General features: G+C 66.6%; 1 protein-coding gene across 1 annotated transcript; it reads left to right on the top strand.

Moving 5' to 3' along the window:
- The first annotated feature begins 5,042 nt into the window (after positions 1-5,042).
- On the top strand, positions 5,043-11,296 carry FGFR4 (fibroblast growth factor receptor 4). Its single transcript, XM_056349463.1, has 17 exons — positions 5,043-5,133; positions 6,099-6,368; positions 6,476-6,568; positions 6,716-6,882; positions 6,972-7,095; positions 7,378-7,568; positions 7,681-7,819; positions 7,904-8,097; positions 8,335-8,480; positions 8,740-8,861; positions 8,962-9,072; positions 9,219-9,409; positions 9,816-9,938; positions 10,018-10,088; positions 10,334-10,471; positions 10,544-10,649; positions 10,736-11,296. Exons 1-17 carry the CDS (start codon positions 5,061-5,063, stop codon positions 10,880-10,882), a joined length of 2,406 nt encoding a protein of 801 aa, XP_056205438.1. The 5' UTR covers positions 5,043-5,060; the 3' UTR covers positions 10,883-11,296.
- Positions 11,297-19,077: the final 7,781 nt, after the last annotated feature.

Raw genomic sequence — 19,077 nt, 5'->3', positions numbered from 1 at the left:
GCTGGCACTGAGGGTAGCACTGCCATCAGCCACGTGGGTAGTGCTAGGAGGGACAGGCTACATCCACCTCCCACGGTGCATGGCTCTGCTGGAACAGTGTGGCTGCTGCTGCCAGCCTGTCCCTTGCTGACCCTTTCCCCTCCTTGTGGCAGGGCTGTGGCACGTCTGGCAGGTCCCGCCCGTCTGTGGGTGCAGGCAGTCCCCGGGACAGGTGCAGGGGAGGAGATGGTGGCCGCAGGGCTGTCTGTACCCCTGCCCCATCTCTTCCCCAGTGGCAGGATGGCTGGCAGCAGCTCTGCCAGGACAGCCACAACCAGGTGGCCCTGCCAGCCATGCTGGAGGCTGCAGTGCCTACGGCAGGTCTGTGCCAGCCCCGTCCTTCTGCTCCAAGCAAAACTCACCGGTGCCCGTCCCACTGCTGGACTGCTCTTGGGGGGCCCAGCGCCTGTGGGCATCCCTGGGTGTGATGGAGCTGGAGCTCAGCTGTGGGGCCAGAGCCACACATACCGGGGGCGGCTGAGGAGCATGGCCCTTGTCCCCGAGGCTGCACCCCAGTGCTGGTGCTGCCGGCCCAGTGCCCCTGCTGGGCTGCAGCCGGAGCTGCCCGGTGCGGCTCTGCCCTGCCGAGGCCTCTGCAGGCAGCACCGTGCCAGCCCAGGGCTCCAGCTGCCCGCGCCACGCGGAGCCCCAGCGCCTTCCGTGCTGGCAGGCACAGCGCGGGGCATGGAGCCACCCGCCAGCCACGTCCCCCGCGGAAGCACTGCTGTCCCCTGCCCATGCCGCAGCCAGTTCCATGGAGCCAACTGCTCCTCCGGCACCGCGTGGGGCTGGGCCCTGGGACCCCCCCTCAGCCGAGGGGAGCTCAGCGCTGGCCGCAGCCCCAACCGCTGCCATCCCTCGTGGCCCCGCTGGCTCCAGCGAGTAAATCAGGTGCAGATGTGAAGGCAGGGCCAGGCGCCTGCTTGCAATTAGGGGCTGGGAGCATCAGGGTGGCCCCGTTCCTGCCTTGCAGCCCCCTGCCACGGCCACACTGCTCCCAGGAGCAACCCACCATGCCCCGTGGGGGACAGAGCTGACAGGCAAAGCTCCTGCAGGTTCGACCCCCAGATGGGCACTGCGGTGCCCAGCCCAGTGCATGGCATGTGCCATGTCCCCAAGGGGAGCAACATCTGTCCTGGCCCCTTGTGCCCCATTCCCTGTGCCAGCTGCAGCCCCAGTGCTACCCAGCACAGCCGGGACGGGACGGGGTGGCAGGGCCGCCCAGCCAGCCCCAGCCCCATGTGCTCCCAGCTCAGCCCTCTGTGCCCAAATCTGTGGGTGCTCCTGCGCTGCGCTGGGGGCTTGGCCAAAGCCCGGGGCCCCGGTGTCCCTGTCCTGCAGTCCCTGGGCCGGGCCCCACGTTCTTGGCTCCTCGGAGGGAGCAGCAGGTTCATGTTTGCCAAGTTCTGCCTGGTTAAACCTTAACTGGGCCAGGTTGCTCCATCGGTCCCTCCCTGCCAGAGATAAGGACGAGCAGGTGAGACCAGGGGCTGGTGGGCAGCGCTGCCCTGAGCCTAGCTGGTCACCTCTGCCGCAGGACCTGGCCCCTGCCGGGCATCCAGCCTGGGGTGGGCTGCCTGCCCCTCCGGCGCAGTCCCTGCCCGCCTCAGCAGGTCCCCACTGATAAAAGGGCAGCAGGTCGTGGCCAAGGATGAGAGGTGCCGTGTGTCGAGGCTGGTGGGGCTGGATGGAGCCGGGAGCCCTTGTGCTCAGGGCTGGCCCATCCCCTCAGTGCTGGGGCATTCGCATCACCCTGGCGCGTGGCATCAGCTTGCTCAGCCTCAGCCCCTGGACCCCATGCACATACAGGGTAGAGGGAGCCAGGGACCCTGCGCCCCAAACAACAGCCGTTCAGGGAAGGCCAAGAGAAACTTCCAGGAGGAAAGAGCCCCCCAGGCTCTGCCCCCCCCACAAGCCACCGGTGCTGCGTGCACTCATGCTGGCCACAGGTGCCACCGCAGCGGGAGTGGCGTCGAGCACTGGGGCCAGGCACAAGGGGCGGCTGTGTTCCCGCAGCCCCGGCTGCCTTCCAAGAGCAATATTGTTGGCACCAGGCAGGCTCCCTGCGCCGGCAGCGCATACACGGGCCTTTCATGAGGGGAGTGGGGATGATTTACTGCCTGGGGGAAGGGGCAGGGGTGGGAGGATGGAGCCCCAGCGTGCTTGCCCCGGCACCCAGCCTCTTGTGCGTGCTCACTGCAGTGGAACTCTGTGCACGCAAGTGAGGCCGAGGGTCTGGCCAGGGGGTCATCTCTCCTCAGGTGGGCATGGAGGGGAGCGGGTCTCCCTGCCCCATCTGCACCGTGCCCACCCATCTGTGGGGCCTTAGGGACACACTCCCTCCCTGGGCACCCTGCTGCATCTGAGCTCCCACCCTCTGTGGCTCAGTGGCCGGAGCGGCACATGTCCCTTGTGGTGCCACAGCTGATGGGAGCAACCCACGTGGCTGGGAGGACGGGGACAGCAAAGGAGGGTGCTGAGGCAGGGGTGCACCTGCAGTGTGGGGTGCCAGCACTGGCACAATCCCCCCTTGTTGAGCTACTGGTGTGGCAGAGGCCATGGCGGTGCTGCTGGCAGTGGGTGGCAGGCAGTTGGGCTGCGCTGCCGTGAAGGGTTTTTTGTTTGCCATCAGTTGCTGTTATAAATCAAGCCAGGCAGCCCGACCCAGGCCCAGCGCTGCCCCACAACAGGGAGGTGACTGGTTCCCAGCCACCCGCAGCACAGCCCCATCGTGCCCCAGCCCACACGCAGTATCACCCTGGCCCAGCAGGGATGCTTGGTGTGATGCAGACCGAGGTGCGGGCACTGGTCCCTTCACCCTGCTCCCACCCAGCGCCATACTCGGCACTGTGGGACCTGGCCAGGGTATGGGAAATCTGTCCGTGCCCATCCCAGGCTGTGGCTCCCATGGGCTCCCCAAGTTTCAGCTCTCCCCTGTTGTTCCCAGTGCTGGGAACAACCTCTTTTCTCCTGTTTTAATTTGGTTTCAGTTCGAATTAAGCTGAACCCAACATTTTTCTGTGCTTCCAGCACACGGTAAGCTCTGCAGGGGCGGCCGCTGCTCCGTGAAATTGATGTTCTCGTCCGCTTCACGCGCCGGCAGGAATGAACAGCTGCCGGGGGCTGCCAGCCCCTGGGACTGCTCCATGTGCCCCTGTGCCCTGCGGGGGGGACCAGCACCCCAGGGTGGGGACCAGTGCCCTAAGTGGGGAGCAGCGGTGGGTGGGTGGTGCTATGGGAGGTTGTAGCACCAACCTGCCCCTGCAGTGAAACCACTTCGTGCTGGGAGTTGCCGGTTTTGCACCCCAGTGCAGCATGGACAAGGTTGTGCCCAGGCTCTGGCAGCATGGTCCTGTGGGGTGGGAGGTGACAGTGACAGCCGTGCCGCACTCACTTGACCTCAGGATCCGTGCTAAGCATAGGCACAGCTGCGTGTGGGGCTCACCATGGCCTTGGCAGGTCTTGCTGGAAAGCTGAAATGGCAAAGCAGACAGCGACGCAGCGAGGCAGAGGAGCTCTGGGGCTGGATCCTGACCATGTGCTGGGGGCAGCCTCTGTCCCCACTTACCGGTATCAGGATGCTCAGGGGAAGGTGTGCCTAGGGACCATGCTGGCTTGGAGGCCGGGCTTCCCCCTGTGCCCAGGGGTCCTGCGTGGGCAGGCAGGGTCTGCCCGACCCAGTGCAGGCAGGAGCGCAGGGAAAGCGAAGGCAAAGTGTTTATGGGTCGGATTAGGGTCACTCCAGCCCTGGCTCGCAGCCTCGCGGTGTTTTACGACGCTCCATTATGGGCTCCTAATGAGGGTCACAGCCGCTTTATGGCACCGCAAGCGATAACGCTGCAACTAATTGCAGCACAATTAGTGAGCGGGCTGCCGGGCACCCAGCAACGCGCGGCGCCCAGGGCCACCCGCCGAGGTGGGCGCTGCCGCCGTGGAGACCTCGGCATCCCCGGGCCCGGGGCCTCCCTGCTCCCGGGGTGCCACGGGGGTAAGCGGGGGCAGAGGCGGCTTTGCCCCCCGCCCCCCGGCCGATGTGCGGCTCCCGGCCTGGCGGCTCGACATGTGGGCTCTGCCTGGGGTCGGGGCGGGGGTGCAGCCCCGGGTGCTTCGCAGCCCCACGCGTTCCCCACCCGCGGGGCGATGCTGCGGCGCCGGGGCCGTGCTGGGGGGTACCCAGGGGCCGCCTCTCGCTGCTGGGGGGGGCCGGTCCCGCCCCCCCCCCCCCCCTCCCGCTCGATGGCGGGTGGGTTTGCGAAGGACCTGGCGGCCGGCGGAGCGGGGCCGGTCCCCCCCGCTCCCCCCCCCGGCGCCCCGGGCGGGGCGGGCGGCGCCGCTGTAACCCGAGCGCGCCTACAAAGTGCCCGCGCCCGCCGCCGCGCCGGCAGAGGGGGACGGAGCCAGCCCGGCGCGGGACCGGGACCGGGAGCTGGAGCGGAGCCGTCCCCAGCCCGGAGCGGGTCCGGAGCCGTCCCCAGCCGTCCCCAGCCCTGCCCGCCATGGGGCCGCTGTGCGGGGCGCGGCGGCGCTGAGCCCGCCGGCCCACGGACTTTGCCCGGGCCCTGTCCGCGCTGCGCGGGCGGCTCCGCCGAGGGAGCCCGTCACCGCTGGTAACGCCGCCGCCCGCGACCCCCGCGCTCGGGACACCCCGGACCCCTCCAGCCCCTGCAGCCGCGCCCCCCCCCCCCGTGCCTGGTTAACCTCTCCCAGCGCCCTGGCCGGGCAGCGGCTGGCTGGAGGGGCCGCGTTCCCCGCACCCAACCCGGGGTGCCGTGTCCGTCCGGCCGTCCCTGCCTCCTGTGCCCACCCCCCCTCCCCGGCCCTGAGACGGGGCGCTGGAAAGGGGTCTCACCCTGCCCAGGGACCCCAGTGCTCTGTCTGCCCTCCATGCGCACCCCCCCTCGGCGTGCCTGCCCGGGGGACCCGCCGTGCCCCGGGGACCAGCCCCCGCCTGCCCGGCCCCGCTCATCCCGGCCCTGCCTGTCTCGCAGGGCGGGGGCCGCCGCGCCGGAGGGGCCTGGAAGATGCGACCCCTCTTGCAAGTCCTGCTGGGGCTGCTGCTGGCGGCTGCTGCTCAGCGCAGGACGATGGAGCCAGGTACGGCTGCGGGGGCGGGGGGCTTGAGGATGGGGCGGGGTGGGACGGGGGTCGTGCTTTCTGGATGCTTTCCCCGACCCCCAGCTGGGCAGGGAGCCCCTGGGGCTGGAGGCGCTGGCTGCTCGCCCTGGGCACACAGCCCCACAGCTCTGACCTCGGGGCTGGGGGGGGGGAGCTGGGGGCACCTGGCTGGCAGGGGCACGGCACGGGGGGCCAGTGTCTCCATCACCAGGCATGGCGGTGTGGAGGCTGGAAGGAGCAGGGTGGCTCCAGACACGGTCCCTGCGTTATGGGGGCTCAGCTCGCTCGGCAGACAGGCGCTGCAGGGTTGGACGGTGTAAACGCTATATGGGCTGTGGCTGTTGTGTGTGGCTCGGTCCGTGCCTCTCAGTGGTGGTTGCAGGGGAAGGGCATGTCCCAGGGGACCAGAGCCCCATCTACCCCACATCCCCCCTGTGATGGCCACACAGAGGGCTGGGACACACTTGTGTCCCCCCAGGTCCCCACGTGCGGGTGGTTGGGCTGGGGTGGGTATGGCTGTGCTGGCAGTTGGGCTGTTTCTGCCCTCCATGTGCACGTGCCAGCTGCTGGCCATTGGCAGGCAGGGCACCGCTGCCCAGCCCGGGTGTTGTGGGGGTCCCAGCTGTGCTTGAGGCATGTGGAGGTCTGGTGGCACATAGCCAGGAGGGTTTGCTGCCCTCATTTAGTGAGGCAGAACAGGCTTGAGCACCCTGCGCCACTGCTCCTGCAGAAGGACTGTGGCATGTGTGGCCTTGGATGGGGACACTGCTTCGTGTCCCTGTGCCCCAGGGCAGAGTCCAGCCCTCTGCCTGCCCACAGAGTGGCAGAGCTAGGCACCAGGCTGTCTCGCACCACATGCTCCCCACGCTGGGGTGGGTGCATGGTAGGGTCCTGCTGTCTGGGCGGGGTGAGCACTGGGGTGGGTGCTCACAGGGTCTCTCCAGAGCTATTTGAGAGCCCGTTGCTGGAGTCAGAAGAGGAACATCTCCTGCTGGACCCAGGCAATGCATTGAAGCTGTACTGTGACGCCAATCAGAGTGGTGCCAGCATAGTCTGGTACAAGGAGTCCCGGCTGCTTGTCCCGGGGGGTCGCATCCATCTCCAGCAGAGCCTGCTGGAGATCTCGGAGGTCGCCTACGAGGATTCAGGGTTCTACGTGTGCCGGGTGCGGGGCACTGGGGAGATCCTACGCAACTTCACCATTTCCGTCGTGGGTAGGAGCCCCGGCAGCACCCAGCTCCCCCCTGGGGGCACCAAGGCAGCCGCTGCCCACCCAGCCCTGCAGGCAGGGTTGTCCTTCTTAATCCATTTTCCTTTGCAGATGCATCACTGGCATCAGGTGATGATGATGAAGACAGCGATGGGGACAGTCCCCACGGAGACCGAAATGAGGAGCCTGTCTACATGCACAGAGGTCAGTGCCACCCCAGGCAGGAGAGGGCTGCTGGGGCAGGTCCAGGAGCATGGGGCACTGCTGCCTCCTGTGAGCAGCACGAGCAGCTCCGGCAGCCTCCGTGCTGCCCTGCGGCCCCCTCCCACTGTACATCCCGCAATTCCCCAGCTCCATACTGGACTCACCCGCACCGGATGGACAAGAAGCTGTATGCAGTCCCCGCGGGGAACACAGTAAAGTTTCGCTGCCCAGCCTCGGGCAGCCCCAGCCCCAGCATCCGCTGGTTCAAGAACGGACATGAATTCCGGGGGGAGCACCGCATCGGGGGCATCCGGGTAAGGGCCAGGTCCCCCCCACTGCAGCCTCCCCTCGTGGGATTCCGCTCCCCAGTCACGTCTCATCCCCTTACCTCCCGCCTCTGCAGCTCCGGCACCAGCACTGGAGCCTGGTGATGGAGAGCGTGGTGCCCTCTGACCGCGGCAACTACACTTGCCTGGTGGAGAACAGGTTTGGCAGCATCCGCTACAGCTACCTCCTGGATGTGCTGGGTGAGGGCTCCTTGGTGCAGTGCTGGCCTGGCTCCCCACTCCCCCTGTGCCTGGGGGCATGGGGAAGGGGGTGGAGGAGCCTCTGTTGGTGTCCTCTCTGCTGGAACAGCCCATCTGTGCCTTGCACCCAAGGGACACGGGGATGGAGGCCAGGCTGGGGTTGCACTGGTTAGGGTCGGGGAAGGGCTCTCCATGGTTCACAGCAGGTGGAGATGGAGGGAGGAAGGAGCCTCTGCTCTGGGCCCCAGTGTTGGTGACATTGCTCTGCTCTCTACTGCGCAGAGAGGTCCCCACACAGGCCCATCTTGCAGGCTGGGCTGCCCGCCAACACCACAGCCCTGGTGGGCAGCGATGTGGAGTTCTTCTGTAAGGTCTACAGTGATGCCCAGCCCCACATCCAGTGGCTGAAGCACATCGAGGTGAACGGCAGCAGCTACGGTCCCGATGGGGTCCCATACGTGCAAGTGCTCAAGGTAACAAGGGCTGGAAGCACCCAGGTCCCAGATACCCACCCTAAAGTGGTGACGGGAGGTGCACATTCCCTGAGGAGGAGAGATGCTGACCATTCATCCTGCTCCCTGACAGACTGCAGACATCAACAGCTCCGAGGTGGAGGTGCTGTACCTGCGCAATGTCTCCGTGGAGGATGCTGGCGAGTACACCTGCCTGGCGGGGAACTCCATCGGCCTCTCCTACCAGTCTGCCTGGCTCACTGTCCTGCCAGGTAAGGGTAGTGGTCCAGGTGTGGGAGCTGGGACCCCTGGCACACAGGGGCCATGGCTCAGGCCAACTCATTCACTGCCTCCAGAAGAAGAGCTGGTGCGGGAAGCTGAAGCCCCTGAGGCCAAGTACACGGACATCATCATCTACACCTCGGGCTCACTGGCCGTTGCCATGGCCATCATCATCGTGGTGCTGTGCCGGATGCAGACTCAGTCGAGCAAGCAGCCCCTGGAGCCCATGGCGGTCCACAAGCTCTCCAAATTCCCACTCATCCGACAGGTGGGTGCCGAGCTGGAGCCCTGGCAGCGCAGGGGGACCTTAGTGACCGACTGGCTCCGTGAGTGCCACTTGTGCCTGTCACACCTTGCCCTGCCACCAGTCTTGGGGCTGCCCTCCCCACTGCCTCCTGCAGCTCCCTCACCCCATTGCTCTGAGCGAGGGTCTCTAAGCACTGTTTGGTCTCTGGCCCTGGAGCACGGGGCAGGATGGCTGAGGTCCCCTGGGCTCTCTCCGCAGTTCTCCCTGGACTCCAGCTCCTCTGGGAAGTCCAGCACATCCCTGATGCGCGTCACTCGTCTCTCCTCCAGCTGCGCCCCGATGCTGGCCGGGGTCATGGAGCTGGACCTGCCCCTCGACACCAAGTGGGAGTTCCCGCGAGACAAGTACGGTGCCACGCAGGGCAGGTCTGGGTCTGGGGACTGCTCTCCCCAGCTGCCCCTGGGACAGCAACACATGGGTGACATACGGGGAGGTCTCCGGGTGTCACCAGACACCTCAGCACTGCCATAGCCCAGGGCACTGGGACTCAGCTGGGAAGGAGGGGGGCAGCCTTGCTGCCTCTGCCCCTGGGGGTTCAGCCACGTGGTGGTGGGGAGCGGGGCCGTCCCTGTGGTCCCTCAGCATTCTACCTGTCCCTGCCAGGCTGGTGCTGGGCAAGCCCCTGGGGGAAGGCTGCTTTGGCCAGGTGGTGCGGGCAGAGGCTTACGGCATTGACAGAGACCGGCCGGACAGGGCTGTCACCGTGGCTGTCAAAATGCTGAAAGGTAATGGCTCTCCTGCCAGTGTCCCAGGCACAGAGGTGGCATCAGTACCAGGCTGCAGTGCCACCCCAGCTGGCACGGTGACACAGCCCTCCTTCCCCAGACAATGCCACTGACAAGGACCTGGCTGACCTCATATCCGAGATGGAGATGATGAAGCTCATGGACAAGCACAAGAACATCATCAACCTCCTGGGAGTCTGCACGCAGGATGGTGAGGGGGCTGTGCGGGCACGGTTTGGGCAGGGCATGGGCATGGAGTGGGAGCAGGGAGTGCGGGCTGTTGAGGACAGTGGCATGCAGGACGCTGGGGAGGGAGAGGGCAGGGCAGGGGCTGAGTGGAGTGGACACCCTTCCCAGGGCCGCTGTACGTGATTGTGGAGTTTGCCGCAAAGGGCAACCTGCGCGAGTACCTCCGTGCCCGCCGCCCCCCAACACCTGACTACGCTTTTGACATCGCGGCAATGCCCGAGGAGCAGCTCTCCTTCAAGGACCTGGTCTCATGCGTCTACCAGGTGGCCCGTGGCATGGAGTACCTGGAGTCCAAACGGGTAGGGCTGGCACAGCCCGCACCGGCTGCCTGTGGTCAGCACAGCTGGAGGGGCATGGTGGTGACGGGGAAGCTGTGTGTCCCTGGTGAACCTAGTGTCCCTGTGGAGAGGGAGCCCAGCCCCTTCCCCCTGTCTGTCCAGAACTTCCCAGCCACATCCAGCAAAGCTCTGGGCAGCACCTCCCCAAAACCATGGGGTTTAAAGCCTGACCCACCTCCTGGGTGTCCCCCGTCACTGCACCTGTCACTGCAGCCAGCTGGGTTGCCACCAGAGATGTGGGGAAGGGGGGCCAGCAGTGCCAGGGGGTTGTGTGGGAGGGGAGCAGCAGCTCTGGGTGTGGGGAGGGGACACGGGGAGCTGCAGCTGCCATCTCACACTCCCTGCGGATGACGCGCTCCCCTGGCAGTGCATCCACCGTGACCTGGCTGCCCGCAACGTGCTGGTCACAGCAGAGAGCGTGATGAAGATAGCAGACTTTGGCTTGGCCAGGGACGTCCACGACATCGACTACTACAAAAAAACCAGCAACGTGAGTGGGGGCCCTGGGAGAGGGTTGGGGGGTAACAAGGAACCCCAACCAGGGCTGAGAAGGGGGTTTGCTCCCATAGGGTCGCCTGCCAGTGAAGTGGATGGCACCTGAGGCCCTGTTTGACCGTGTCTACACCCACCAGAGTGATGTGTGAGTCCTGGGGCTGCTGGGGGCTAAAGGTGCTCTCAGGTGTGGAATGAGGGTTCCATCGGTCTGGGACGAGGCAGCACCCCTGGGGTTATGCACGTACTGGAGGGTCCCCATGAGTAGGACGGGGTACTCCATGGGGACTGCAGCAGTGGGGCACATCTTTCCCACGAGTGATGCCACCCTCTCACCTGCTCAGGGAGGTTCCTAGGACATGGTTGACCACCCTTTGCTATGTGTGATCCCAGGTGGTCCTTTGGGATCCTGATGTGGGAGATCTTCACGCTGGGTGGCTCCCCCTACCCTGGCATCCCTGTGGAGGAGCTCTTCAAGCTGCTGAAGGAGGGGCACCGCATGGACCGGCCATCCAACTGCACCCATGAGCTGTGAGTAACCAGCCAGGTGGGGTGGGCAGAGGGCACGGTGACACCTCGCTGACACCCCTTTGCCCCCCCCAGGTACATGCTGATGCGGGAGTGCTGGCATGCCGTGCCCTCGCAGCGCCCCACCTTCAAGCAGCTTGTGGAGGGGTTGGACAAGATCCTGGCGGCTGTTTCAGAGGAGGTGAGTGGTGGGGGGTCCGGTGGATGGTGGGCAGGTGACACGGGCGCTGAGAGCACCGGTGCTGACGGCACCATCTCTCCCTGCAGTACCTGGACCTCTCCATGCCCTTTGAGCAGTACTCGCCCTCCTGTGAGGACAGTGCCAGCTCCTGCTCCTCCGATGACTCTGTCTTCACCCACGACCCGCTGCCGCTGGCTCCCCGCCTCTTTTCATACCCCAGTGTGAGGACTTAAGGGTGGGCAGGGAAGGGTGATGCTGAGGCCACCTCTGCCCTCGTGGGGAGCAGGTCTGGGTTCCCGCAGGTTCCCTGCTTTGCCAGGTGTGAGCGGTGGGCGGGCAGGGTGCTGAGCCACAGTGCTGGGGCAGGGTGTCCCTCTCTCTGGCCTCCGTTTCAATGCCTTCAGTCGTGGCTGAGACCTGCCTGGCATTGCAGGGCAGTGGGAGCCAGAGCCTCTCCAGGGTGGGAACTGCCTGGGATGCCCATGGCATTGCCCCGGGAGCTGGGCTTTGGCCAGTGCTTCAGTGGAAGTGTCTCTGGGTAGGAGCCCTGCTGCCTGCCGGGCTCCTGCTGCATCTGTACATAGCCACAGAGATGAATATTTATGTACATGAAATATCAACCTGATAAATTATTTTTTTGGAATAGACCCCAGTGCAGTTACTGGGCTGCTTCTGGGGGCGAAGGGCACAGCTGAGCTGGGAAGGTGGGTCAGGGGCTGCCTCCTCGCTGCCTCCTTGCCCCAGCCAGCACAGGGGCCTGCGAGTGCTCCCGGGGGACACGGAGGCAGTGCCACAGGTGCAGGAAACGATGTCCCCACTCCCGTGCCTCCAGGCCCGCTCCAGCACAAAGCACCCTTGCATCTGTTCCCCATTAGCCGCTGCTGCACTAAGCCACCGTGAACTCCGCTACCAGCATCACGCTGAAACTGATCCCCCAACTGCTGTGGGCTCCCAGGCTGGGAAAGTGCTCTGGGGCCCAGCCCTGCACACTGGGGACCCCCCCACCCTCCCCCCTGCTGGGGCCAGCCCTGGGCCTACAGAGAAAAGGGAGTTAGGGGCTCTACAGTGCCTCCCTGGAGCCCCCATGCCTCGGGAGCACAAGTTGGGGGGCTCCAGGCCCTGCTTTCCAGTGCCTGCTTTGCCCGCCCCCCCCTACCCTCTTTGCTTGCCCCGCAGTGCCCAGCTCTGCCGGAGTGTGGGCAGGGAGGACTGCAGCTGTCTCACCCCCTCCTGCCAGCCTGCTCCCTGGGTCTAGGGTTTCATATAGGGCCAGGCTTTGCTGGCCATTAGCCCCAGGATCTTGTTTCCTCCTCCAGCTCCTAGCTGCACTCTCAGCCCCCCAGCCTGGAAGCTGGCTCTCTGGCACAGCCTGAGGAGGAGGGGGCTGGCAGGTATCGTGGGGCAGGACCTGGGGCAGCTGGAAAGAGGCTTCCTCTGTCCTGCCCACTGCTGCGATGGTGCTGGGGTCCAGGCTCCTGAGGGATGCAGCTTGTGGCTGCCCTTGTGTGAGGCAAGGCTCAGCCATGGGTGCAGCCGTGGGAGCCCAGCAGCTTGCAGAGCCGTCCTGGGGTCCCCTCCTCATCGCAGCCCCTCGCAGGGCTGCTGGGGGGAGCCTCCATCCCCAGCCCTGCTCCCCTCTCTGCTGGAATGAGCCCCCAGCTCTGGCATGGCAGGCGGAGGCAGACAGCCCACTGGCAGGTGTGAAACCTGTCGGTCCCAGCAGCCTGCCTGCCCAGGAAGGATCCCAGCTGTCCGCTAATGTGCCAGAACCAATGCATTTCCCACAGCCCTGAATGGGACATTCACATGCTGGAGGGCAAACTGCCCAGGCTGCCCACAGGGGCTGCCCTGCTCCTGGCCAGGACCAGGGGTGAACACAAACGGGTGCATGGGGAGGGGGCTGTGCCCAGCTTGTCCCCACCTCACTCCAGATTGGGGTCTCTGTGCTGGGGGGCAGCACAGGGCGTAGGCAGTGCCTGGTACCCCGTACCGTTTGCATGGTTCTTGCTTGCTGGACACTGCCCTTCCCCTGGAAAATGGGGGCACAGCCAATTTCAAAGGGTGAGGTGAGGGTGGGTTTGTTAATCTGTAGTGCCAGGTCGGGGCGGAGGGGGGGGGGGGGCACAAGGGGACATCGTGAGTGGTGACCTGCCACCCCCTGCCATAGCCTCATTTCATCCCCGCTCACTTTGCAAGCATGCTGTGGGTGCAGGCAGTGCCTTATCCCCACAGCACAACCCACCCCAGCTCGGCCCAGAGATGCTTTCAGGGTCTTAGCAGTGCCCAGCACGGTGCCCATCCACCTGCCCTGGCACAGGGGGCTGGCCCTCACCCCATCCCCAGGCACCAGTGCATCCCCAGAGCTGCAGCAGTGGGTGCCAGCGGGCTGTGCCAGAACCAGTTCCGCTGGGTGCAAGGGCAGCCGGGGCCATGGCCGGGCAGGGAGGCAGCCTGGGGCGCCCTGCAGACCCACGACAACTGGAGGCGGTTTTTATTGTTTAACATTCCTGGTATTTTCTGTCAGGGCTGAACCAATTGTCCTTAATCCGCCAGGCTCTGCTGGCCAAACAAGTGTGGCTGAGCCACCAGCATCCTGTCCGCACGAACAGGCCCCTTTTGTGAGGGGGATTTAGCGTGTAGCCCAGTAAATCCCGCTGGTTTCCTGAGGCAGCGTTCCCACACCCCCACACCCCCTCTGCCTGCCCCCCAGCCCCCAGGCCCTGGCATCGCTCCCCAGCCCAGCCGTGCCCGGGGGCACCCTGCCTGCCCCAGCCCCAGGGCCTGGTACCTGCTGCCTGACCAGAACCTGCCCACCCGGGGGCCGCCTGTCTCCCCCAGCCGGGGTTCCCCCTGCATGTTGCTGGGGTGTATCTGTGGGTCTCCGTGGGATGTGGGCTGTCAGCAAGGCTGAGGAGCTTCCCAGGCCGCCCCCTCCCCCCCTGCACTGCTGGTCCTGTGAGGATGCTGTGGTCCCTGGGAAGATGCTGTGGTCCTGGGGGAGATGCTGAGTCCTGGGGGAATGCTGAGCCCCAGGGGAGATGACATTGGCCCCGGGGTGGGGGGGGATGCTATAGTCCTTGGGGGCATACTGAGTCCTGATGAATATGCCTCTGGTCCTTGGGGGGGATGCTGAGTCCTTGGAGAGACACAGCACCCCAGGGGCCAGGACACTGGCTGATTCCTCATTCCAGCTCGGGGATGTGGCTCCCAGCCCCACGCTGGGGGATGAGATGCCTTTGCTTAACGACTCTGTTGTAGGGCCCGGAGCTGCTGTTGTCTTTTCTCCCCAAAACAAAGGCGACAGAATTTTATCTCCGGGGAGAATCTGGCTTTTGTGAGCTGTAGAAAGCCTCTGCCCCCGGGCAGGGAGGGATGAGGCTGGGGGGGTGAAAGGCACCAGGCTCCTGCCTCCCCCACCTGGCACTGCCCCTCTGCCTGCTCCTGCCTGCCATATCCCACTACACCCTGCTTGCCGCCTCCTTGTCCCATGCCTGTGCCACATGTGTGCCACCGGTGCCCAGGCAGTGAAGAGGAGGGAAAGGTACCCATGGGCAAGCGGGCAGGAAAAGGGGGCCCACGGGCACCCACACGTGGGGGCACCTCGTGCTGCTTCCCTGAGGCAGGGGCCTCCTGCCCTCTCCGGCCGAGGAATCCCAACACCAGCATTTGCCACATCCCTGGGTGCTGCAAACAGAGATATGCACGCCCACAGATGCAGGCATGCATCACCACCCCCCCCCACCCCCCCCAACTCCTGCACACACTCCCATCCATGCACAAGGCCCTGCACACACACCCTCCCGTGCACACACACCCACGCACCCCCCTCAGGCACTTCCCCCCAGGCATCGAAACACACTCCCCCACCCTACGCATGCATCCACCCTCCCAGCCAAGCACACCCCACGCACAACCCTCATGCACACACATACACCCCCCCCCTTCTATGCACACGTCCCCATGCACATGTACACTGCCCCCCACCCCCTACACACCCGTTCACACACACAGAGCCATGCACACCCATGTACACACCTTCATTCACCTCACACCAATGCACACAGCCAATGCACACACACGCAGTGCACAAACCTCCATGCACACACCTCCATGTGTATACATGCACACACATGCAATACACACACCTTCATGCATGCACGCACACACAGTGCACACACACTCAATGCACACTCACGCACACACACAATGCACACACCTTCATGCACGCACACACAATGCACACACACAATGCACGCACCTTCATGCATGCACACACAATGCACACACACACTCAATGCACACACTTTCATGCACACACACAATGCACGCACCTTCATGCACGCACACACAATGCACACACACACTCAATGCACACACACTCTAAATGCACACACTTTCATGCACACACACTGCACACCTCCATGTGCACGCACATAATGCACACACCTCCATGCAGACACACACACACCCCTCCATGTGCACGCACATAATGCACACACCTCCACGCAGACACACACACACAGTGCACACCTCTCCACGCACACACACGCACCCCTCGGCTCTCCCCGCACCGGGCAGAGCTGAGCCGCCAGCCTCAGCGCCGGCAGCGGGTCCCGTGCTCCAGCCGGCCAGGCCAAGCTGGGGGTCCCAGCGAGGGCGGGTGGGGGGGCTGGCGGGTGCGGGGCTGCCCCGCGGCGGCCCCTCTCCCCCCCGCAGCCGCTGCGCAGGCCGGGCCGTGGCTGCGGCGGGCGATGCCGGGCTGCGAGCCCCCTCTCCTGGCCAGCGGGAGCAGCGCTGCACGGGGCGTGCAGAAATGGGGCCGCGTGGCTGGGTGGCCCCCGCCGCACACCCACGGCTTTTCGGGTGGTGACAGTGGCTTTCGCGGCAGGCCAGCCCCGGGACTGTGTTGGAGAAGTGACAAATTCAGCTGTAAAAAACGGTCTGTGGTGTAGGAAGGTATCCTGGCTCCGCTCTCCATGCCATCACCCTCCCAGATGGATGGGGCTGGGAGTGGGGCAGGGCAGGAGGCTCAGGCTGCAGAGCTGCTCCGTGTCCTGATGTGGATCCCGCTTGTACCCGCTCTGGGTGATGGGGACCAGGGTGAGAACGGCTCCCACCCCATGGGCACGGGAGCCTGGTGGACCTGGCTCTACCTTGGGCAGATGTAGCAAAGCCCAGCGAGAGCTCAGCCTTGCTGCCCAGCGTGGGGGCCCTGTACAGCCCCCCCGCTGGGGGTGGGGGGCAGCACGTCTGCCTGAGGGCTGGGGGAGCAGGGAGGTCCTCGACAGCAGCTGCAGCACCCAGCCAGGCACCCTGGACCTTGGTCCCTCAGGGACTATCCCCATGCTGCATGTGGCTGGCATGCGTACAGGTCTCCAGGTGACCCCGGCCCAGCGACAGGGCTTCCATGGAGGGCAGTGGAGCTCAGCAGTGATGGCTCCTGTCCCCAGCAGCCTGTGGCAGAGGTCCTGCCCCCTGCCCACTGTCCTGGTGTGTCCCGGGGCTTGCTCCTGCCTTGCCCGTCCTGGGGGCTGCCCACCCCCAAGGTTTCGAAGGGGCCACGGGAGCGGCAGGGCAGGGGGGCTGCGAGGCCCTGGGCAGTCGGGGTCACCCCGGCACAGCCGCGGGCAGCCCTGCCCGCAAAGCGCCGAGTGCGGGCACGGCGCTGCCGGCACCGAGCCGGGCTGAGCCCCGCCGGCTGCCCCGGTTCTCCGCCGCTCCCGCCCCAGCGGTTTCCAGCCCCGCAAACCGCTTCCTGGGGGAAAGGGGCCCCCGGCCAGCCCTCCGGGCAGGATGCTCTCCTCTCCTCCTCTGCTTCCTTCCTCTCCCCCGGCCGGGCCAGCCCTCCCCCTGCCCGCCGCACCTCCTTAACCCTTTCGCCCACGCTCCCGGCCGTGCGCCAGCCCCGCGGCCACGGCTCCCAGCCGTCCTCCCGGCCCTTTGTGCGGGGCCCCGGCGCTGCTCCCCGGGGAAGGGGGCTCCCCACTCCCCCCACACCCCGCGACCCCGCAGCGCCCAGGTCCCTGCCGGGGGCCGCTCGCACCGCACTCAGCCCGCCCACGGCTCCCGTGGGAGCCGCAGCTCCCTCCGCAGGGGGTCTGGGGCTCCCCGCCGGCCGGCCGTGACCACCCGGCTCCCCCCCGCCCGGGGAGAGCGAGCGGGAGCCCCCGGTGCGGAGCCGCGCTCCCTGCTGCACCGCGGCGGCGGGGAGCGGCCATGGCAGTGCTGCGCCTCGGCTGGCCCGGCGAGGGGGCACGGCGCCGGGCTGTGCATGAGGACCGGGGCCTCCAGAGGGAGCCCGCAGCGCCGTGCGGCTCCGCGGCCGCGGGCCTGGCCGGCTCCGGGCCTGACCGGCTGTGGAGGCCGCGGCGTGCGCTGGGGAGCCGGGCCGGGAGCGGGGGGCTCGCAGGCTGAGCTGGCAGCGCGGAGCCCACCCCGCTGCGCCCGCTGCCCGCCGCCCGCCGCCCGCTGCCCGCCCGCAGACAAAGCCCCGGGCAGCGGCGGGGGTCGGGCTGTGCTGCCCTGTGCCGCATGCCCGGGCAGGGCCGCGGTGGCCCGGCTGCCATGTGCCCACTCCCTGCCCCCAAGAGCGGGCGCTGGGGCAGGGACCTTCCTGCGGGCACTGGCAATGGCACGGGGAGAGGTGACACAGCAGGTGGGGAGTGCGTCTGAGGGCATCCTGCCCCGTACCTCCCTGCACCGGTAACCACAGGGCTGCGGGGAGCGGCACCGGGATGGCCGCAGGGTCCCGCCGGAGGGTACAGTTCCAGCCCACCAGCGTCCTGTGGGATTGTGCGGTGCCACATTCCTAGGAGCGGAGGGCTCAAGCCAGAGGTGGCAGCAGGTCGGCCACTGGGCCCAGGCTGGGACATGCCCTGCCGGTGGCCCTGTCTCTCCCCGCTCTGCCAGCCCAGGAGAGGGCAAACGAGCAGCGTGAGGGCAGCTGGTGATGACCAGCGTCCAGTGTGCAGCTCCTCTGCTTGGGGACAGTCCTAAACCTCTCCCCGGGCCAGCCCTCGCCTGCTGGGTCTCGCTTACTGGGTCTTGGACACCAGGCTATGGAGAGACACGGCACAGGGCCCTGCCCGCCCCCAGGGGGTTATAAATAAACCATTAGCTTTATTTTGGGAACGTGGCGGAAACGTGCATGGCAGGTTGCTCCAAAGAGAAAGGAGGCAGGTTGGCTGCCAGGCCTTGGCCTGGGTGTGCCGGGGTGCGGCTGCTGCTGCTGGAGTCGATCCCAGGGAGACGGGCTGTGCTGGAGGTGTTTCCCCATTTAGGTGTAAAAGAGGGACCCCAGCCACAGCCCCAGCTATGGCAGGTGCTGCCCCATCTCTGGAGGACCGCATGGACGCCAGGCCTCAGCGCCTGGCTTGCACGGCACTGGCACAGCACAGTCCCAGCTCCCATGTGTTGCCACAGCATATGGGCACCGGGCACGATGGCCTGCGTTGGGTTGGGTGCCATCAGCCGAGCCGCGGGCTAGGACCTCAGAGGGACAAACATGTCACAAGCAGAACCTCTGACTGTGGCGCTTCCTGCCAAGTTACCCCACCCTCCGTGGGTGTGCTGGAGCGGCCTGAGACTGAACATGGCAGTCTCTCCACGGTGGCAGCACACCTGTGGGGGGAACAAGGGGTTGGCGACCTCGGTGTGGCTCCTCTGGGGCAGATGCTGGGAAAGGAATGGTTGCCTCATGGCTAGCTGCAGACAGGGCAGGAGGGATTGCCCGGGCAGGGCCAAAGGGGCAGTGGAGGAGACCGGGAACCCTCGGAGGAGCTGCCAGCACACGTAGGCAGGGAGGAGGCAGGGTGCAGGGCTGCCTGCAGGCCTGGTGCCACTGCTCTGCCGAGATGCCAGCCCATAGCCGCCCCAGGACGGTGTTTTCAGCGGGAGAAGGCTGCACCCTGGCCGGGCAGCAAGGACCAGGCAGCGGGCGCTGCCGCCTGCCTGAGTGTGCAGAGAGGCTGCTCGGGGGCCCCTGCCCGGCGTGGGGGGCGGGGGTGGGGGGGGGGCAGTCCGGCGCCAGCACGGCCAGGGGCTCCCGCACGGCTGGGCCGGGGAGGCGGGTGTGTGTGTGTGTGTGTGTGTGTGTGAGTGGGGGTGCAAACAAAGGGCAGCGGCAGGCGGGGGGCGCGGGTCCGCCCGGGCAGCTCCGCGCCAAGTCCCGCCGCGGCACCCAGCTCCCCGCCCGGCACCCCGGGGGGTGGCCGGGCCCTGCCCCCCGCGCGGCCTGGGCAGCACCGCCCCGGTGCCACATCCCCGCGCTGCCCCGGCCGCTGCCCCCCGCACGGCCGCCCCCGCCCCGTGCCTGCCCAGCCGTGCCGGTGCGGCGGCGGCGTGGCGCGGCGCCCGGACCCGTGCGCGGCTGGCGGCGGAGACCCCGGCCCCCATCTGGAGGTAGCGACGAAGCCGCTGCCACCCGCTG

The sequence above is a fragment of the Falco biarmicus genome, chromosome 8 (genome assembly GCF_023638135.1).
Source record: "Falco biarmicus isolate bFalBia1 chromosome 8, bFalBia1.pri, whole genome shotgun sequence".
NCBI classification, from domain to species: Eukaryota; Metazoa; Chordata; class Aves; order Falconiformes; family Falconidae; genus Falco; species Falco biarmicus.
This window is presented reverse-complemented; position numbering and strand designations above follow the sequence as displayed.

What these genes read in the sequence shown, in the direction of transcription:
- FGFR4 (XM_056349463.1), top strand. Translation starts at nt 5,061, where the DNA reads ATGCGACCCCTCTTGCAAGTCCTGCTGGGGCTGCTGCTGGCGGCTGCT. An exon ending in ACCGCATCGGGGGCATCCGG is followed by an intron (nt 6,883 to 6,971) that starts GTAAGGGCCAGG and finishes CCGCCTCTGCAG; the next exon opens with CTCCGGCACCAGCACTGGAG. An exon ending in CTGGCTCACTGTCCTGCCAG is followed by an intron (nt 7,820 to 7,903) that starts GTAAGGGTAGTG and finishes CACTGCCTCCAG; the next exon opens with AAGAAGAGCTGGTGCGGGAA.